Below are 6,000 nucleotides of genomic sequence, written 5' to 3' on the forward strand. Positions count from 1 at the left end.
CCTTCATGGGTAGGGGGAGGGTTGGAGCCAGAGGGGTTGGCAGTTAGGGGATGTGTCAGGGCTTGGAAGAGGTTGGTGGGTAAAGGAAAAGTTGGGGTTGGCTATTAGTGGAAGTTTTGGGCTTGGATGGGTTGGCGGTTGGAGTATGTTTGGGGGTTAAAGGACTTGGAGGTTAGGCTAGGGATTGGGCTTGGAGGATTTGGGGTTGGGGTGAGGGTTAGGATTGGAAGGGTTAGTGCATAGGGGAAGGGTTGGAGAGATGTATTGGGCATAATTGGCAAGGTTTTGGTAGCAGGGGCAGGCTGCAGCGATGACCTGTGTAGGTCATGGACTGCCCTGTGCTGGTCATAGCCAGTTCCAGCCGGCTCAGCAACAGACAAAATGGACTGACTGTGCGCCGATACTGAACCACTCCGATGACTTTACAGCGCCTGTGCAAAAATATATTTAAGGGTGGTAAATGCTGAGAAAACAATGCCAGAGCAGGATGACCGGCCCGTGGGGAACCCATGATGGAGTAGTTGTTCCTGAAGGACTGTACCCTGTGGAAAGGATCCACGCTGGAGCAAGGGAAAAGTGTGAGGAAGGAGCAGCAGAGACAAACTGTTATAAACTGACCACAACCTCCCATTCCCCGCCACCCTCCCCTGCACCGCTTGTTGGGGCAGGAGGTAGAAGAGTTGGGAACAAAGGAGTGAAGTTGAGTCTGGGAAGAAGGGGCGGGATGGGGAGAAGGTGTTTTTAGTTTTGTCTTTGTTTCTCACCATGTTTTTAATTGGCAACAAATTGAATTATTTTTCCCCAAATCGAGTCTGTTTTGCCCATCATGGTAATTGGCGAGTGATCTCCCTGTCCTTATCTCAACCCATGAGCTTTTCCATCTTATTTTCTCCCCTTGTCCTGCTGAGGAGAGGGAGTGAGAGAGCGGCTGGGTGGAGATCTGGTAGCTAGCCAAGGTCAGCCCACCACAGTGTGTATGTTTATTTGTATTGTATACCTCTGTTTGTTTGTGTGCCTACTGGGAATACATGCTTAGCCTTGCTACTGTCGGACCTGGGGACATGGAGCTGTGGCAGCCTCGCTTCTCTCAGGCTGTCTGATTCAGAAACCCCTAACATTGGGGAGAGAGAGAGAGGGGGGGAGGGCAGAAAGAGGGGGAAGATAGAGAGGGGCAGAAAGAGAGAGGGGCAGTGTCGTGGTTTAGGCCAGGACAGACTAAATGCATGCATTAATTACTATGCAATAATTGTATCCATGTGAAGGAGTTTGGCAATTTATTGCCTCTGTGAAAGAGGGATTATTAATGCATAGAACCCTATCTCAAATGTCTACAGGGACAATTTTGATTTGTTCACTGTCTATTCATAGCCATGGAGATGTCAAGCTATGTGTCCATAACTGACCAGCCATTATGCCTGCTAATTCCACTCCTTGGACGTATGTAGCCCACACAGGTTATTTTTTCCACCTAATTCTTAGAAGTACCGTCCTGGTTTCATCTGGGATAGAGTTAATTTTCTTTCTAGTGATTACTGTGTTTCAGATTTGGTATGAAAGGAATGTCAATAATGCATATTGTTTTAGTTGTTGCTAGGTGATGTCTATAGCATTCGAGGACTTTTTTCAGCTTCTCATAGAAGCTGAGAAGGAGCATAGACAGAACAATGGAATGGCCAATGGAATATTCCACACCATAGACATCATGCTCGGTACATAAATGGGGGTTGGCCAGGGGGTGAGAATGCGCGATCACTGCTCGGGAGGGTGTGAATTCACCAATTTACCATGTGGTGAGAGTGATTTGTGTCGTTGTTATTATTGTTATTATTGCTATTTTCCTTTTCTGATATTGTTCTATTCAACTGCCTTAATCTCAACCCACGAGGTTTTTTTCCTTTTCCTTTCCCCTCCTTTTCTCCCTCTTCTCCCTACTCTTCTTGGGGGGGAAGGGGGAGAAATGCATGAGTGGCTGCCAGCTGGGGTTAAACCACGACAAGTGCCCTCACATCTTAGGTGTGCAGCTCACAGCTAAGTACTTCTCCTATTGAGGTATTAGGAAGATGTAACACATGGGCTCTGCTATCCCAATGTTTTCCTTTGCAGATTAACCGTACTTGTTCATTATTAGTAAAGCGGCCAGCTGCATACTTTGGCAGGTAGTGTCCAAAGAGTCATTCTGAACAGCAGTAGTAATAGTCTTGGATACATTTTTCATGACTTCCCAGGTCTTTCTTTTCAGTGCAATTGGAGGTGAGACATTTCTAATCGGATAGCAGCTTTAGCTAGCCCCTGAAGGTGCTGAGAGGTTAGTTGTCCAACCAGTTGCAGCTGGGCTTGGAGGGCTTGGATATCCATGTTGTTTAGGGCAACTCCTCCAAGTCCTAGCATTCCTGATATGTCTCTTAGTTCTTCTGCGGATGCCTTATTCAGGGAACATGGCATGTTGAAACCTTATAATAAAAGGCGCACAGGTGGCATTGTGTCAACTTACATTCCAGTCCCACTTGATGTGGTACTCTTTGTCTTATTGGATTGCTCCAAGTAAAGTTTGCCACTTGCCTACGGTAAACATATCGGAGGGTGGTATTACAAATTGTGGGGTTCACCATGTTCTTTGTCAAGATAATATTGAGGTTAATTCACTAGTGTTGGTTTGTGTTTCTTCCATTAGATACGGTCTCATATTTAAATTCTAATCTTTGGTTGTTTTGGCTACATTTATAAATACTTGTGAAGTTGGTGGTCCAATTAAGTCTAGTCATCATACTGGTGAGAAGTCCTTTATGTTCACTAATATCGCCTACATACCAGGCTTCGTTTTTACCTGCTCCGCTCTGGCTGCTATTCTGAGTTAACTGGGTTGTATTATCATTAGGGATTATTATACAGTAACACATTCCCCTTCAATTTCCTACCATACCGTGAATCCTCCAATATATTTTTTTTTGTTACGGTTCATTTGATATGATTCCCTCTCATTCCACGGTGGCGTGGTGGCTTGTGACCAGCACTGAGGGGTGGCTGTGCCACTGTTAAGGTCAAAGTCCAGACTGCTGCCCATACCAAAATAGGGTTCATCTTCCTTTGTATAATGAGGTTCACAGTGGGTTAATTACAGTTAGTGTGTGTGTAGGTACACATTTAATTTTTCTGTTTTGTAATATTACTCATGTTGTATGTCCCAGTCCATGTGCAAACACCACCAACCCCCCCCCCCCCCCCGTGTTTTCCCTTTCCCTAAGGGAGTGACAGTCCAAACAATCATGTTTCCCTCTGATGGGAACCAGAGGTGTGATGAAAACTCTTCAAGGGCCGAAGTATGGTGTGAGCACTAACTGGGTTATATCGTTGCTCTGGTATGCAAACTGCTTGTGCTTAATTAGGAGTAGGTAGGAGTATCAAGGCTAAAGTAAGATAATTCTGTCCAAAAAGCATATAATGGAAACGAAATATAACCAGCATGGACCATAGAGTGAGAAGGGAGTTGTTGTGAGTTAACCCCAGTAGGCAGCTAAGCACCACACAGCCACTCGCTCGCTCCCCACCCCACCCCCCCACCCCCAGTGGGATGGGGGAAGAGAAAAAGAAGAGTAAAAGCAAGAAAACTCATGGGTCGAGATAAGAATTAATAAGCAAAGGAGAAGTGGAAGAGGAGAGGAAGAAAACAAAACAAAGCAAGTGGCAATCACTCGCCACCTCCCATGGGTAGACCGATGCCCAGCCAGTTCCTGAGCTAACCTACCTAAACCCCTCTCCTCCCTGTTTTATTACTGAGCATGATGTTTTATAGCATGGAATATTTCTTTGGTTAGTTTGGGTCAGCTGTCCTAGTTGTGTCCCCTCCCAACCTCTTGCGCACCCTCAATCTGTTCACTGGGGTGGGGGGGGTGAGGGCGGTCAGAGTGAGAAACAGAGGCCTTGACGCTGTGCAACCACTGTTCAGCAATAGCTAAAACATTGGTGTGTTATCAGCATTGTTTTGGTAACAAACCTAAAACACAGCACCATACAAGCTGTTATGAAGAAAATTAACTCCATCCCAACCAGACACAGTACAGGAGTCTTGGGATGCAAGGCCACCTTCATCTAGGTAACTGTATCAGTAATACCGTAATACCATATTAGGCTGAAATTGCCTAGGTAACAGTGTTGGAAACACTGAATTTGGGTACAGATGTAACAGAATTGGGACCAATGAGGAAAAAGTAATTAGGGGTGTGTTGTTTGTTTGGGATGTGTTTGGGTGGAGAAAAGGAGGTTGCGGGGGTGGTTAAAAGGTGTGTTCAGGAAAAGAATAAATGGGGAATAAGGTATAAAATCAGGCGGAGGACAAAGAACTGGGGGATTTTGCAATGGTAGAAGTGCAGAGGCCTACAGACGGTGGTGAAGCTGACCTGCAGACCCAAGCTCCCCAGGACACTGGAGGGAGCCCCCTTGGACAACCTGCTGGACTCTCCATCAGGCCTATGTCCAGAAGACTTGGTGTGGGAGGATGGAGTAAGAAGGAATAAACTTGTATGGAGGGATAGACTTGTGCCTTACTACTAAGTGCAGGAGGAAAGGCAATAAAATTGCAACTTAATAGTACTTATATGTGTGGTTTATGTTTTCTTTATAGTAATATAACTGTGTATCAATAATAAGCAATAGAATCGTAACTCACTATTACTTGCAGTGATATAATTGTGTACTAATATTACTAATAATAGTGGTGAGTTTGTTAGCCAACTAAGGTATTATTAGCTTTTTAAAGGTGTGTCGCTTGATCAGTAAATCTAACCATCTTGATCACCTATGTCTCACGTCTCCAATCTAAAAAGGGGGGAGTTGGACTTAGGGAGGTAATGCAGGTCTAGCCTGGCCTGGGCCTGGTTGGGATGATGCCTCTCCAGTGTTTACAAGTGATGCAGTGAAATGCCAAAGTTAAGACTCAATAGCCTTGGTGACTATTAAGCAGGTATTCTTTATTGCAGCGCCGGGCGCACAGGGGATTGCTCCACCTAATGTGCGCGCCGACTGATTTAGTTGTACAGTTTAAATACATACTATGTATGCATATTCACTAGTTTTCCAAGAAATGACTACCTATTCATTAACTCATTATTACAGGTTACTGCCCACTCCCGCATGCGCACTAGAGTCTCTCGGTGGTCTTCAGAGACATCTGGTGGTCGTTTACTTCCTCCACTCCTCTTCATCGTTGTGACCTTCTGGTGAACTGCAGGCCTCTACTCTACTTCTTTATTCTTGCTGGCACATCAAAAGTGTTAGCTTTGACTAGTCTCTGCATTCCTCAGTAATCCTGGGCCCCTTGTTTTGAGAGATAAGCTTCTACTGCAAGGTTATATTGTCCTAAAGCATTCTGTCTTAAAAAATAAGAGATAAGTTCTGACATTTAGCACTACAACTGTTGCATCTGCTCTTTGTACAGCCTTAAAGCGCCTGGTCTCCTAAATTAAGCTCCTACTCTAATTTACAGTTCTAATGTATTAAGCCCCTACTTCAATTATTTTACAGCTTTAATATGTCAAGCCCTACTTCACAAGCCAAGTGGCTTCTGCCAAATGAACATCCCAATTTCTCATATCCCCTTTTCCCCAGGCTTGTAGCATGGTTTTCAGGAGTTCATTATGCCATTCTACCTTTCCCAAGGCCTGGGGATAATAGGGAATATGGTATATCCAGTCAGTTCCATGTTCAGCTGTTCCTAACTTCATAATTTCATTTTTGAAATGACAGCCATTGTCAGACTCAGTTCTTTCAGGTGTACCATGTCTCCACAAACTTTGTTTTTCGAGACCTACTACTCTACTGTGCTTTTAGTGGTGACACGGGTCACTGTGTAAGTCTCCAGCCAGCCTGTAGTCATTTCTACCATGGCTAGGACCTATCAATGCTCCCTAGTAGTCCTGCACAAAGGTCCAATGTAGTCTACTTGCCACGCATCTCCAAATTGGTGGTTTAGATGTCATCTTCCATGCCTCAATATTTTTTGTCGTT

General features: G+C 44.8%; 1 protein-coding gene across 1 annotated transcript in view; it reads left to right on the plus strand.

Moving 5' to 3' along the window:
• LOC128902118 (lens epithelium-derived growth factor-like) overlaps positions 1–5,302 on the plus strand; it is a 69,346-nt gene extending 64,044 nt beyond the window's left edge. The window contains exon 7 of the mRNA XM_054184509.1: positions 5,110–5,302. Coding sequence (XP_054040484.1) covers positions 5,110–5,217 — 108 coding nt within the window. The 3' untranslated portion in view covers positions 5,218–5,302. The remainder of the gene's footprint in view (positions 1–5,109) is intronic.
• The last annotated feature ends 698 nt before the right edge of the window (positions 5,303–6,000 follow it).

Source organism: Rissa tridactyla, chromosome W (genome assembly GCF_028500815.1).
Source record: "Rissa tridactyla isolate bRisTri1 chromosome W, bRisTri1.patW.cur.20221130, whole genome shotgun sequence".
Taxonomy (NCBI): domain Eukaryota; kingdom Metazoa; phylum Chordata; class Aves; order Charadriiformes; family Laridae; genus Rissa; species Rissa tridactyla.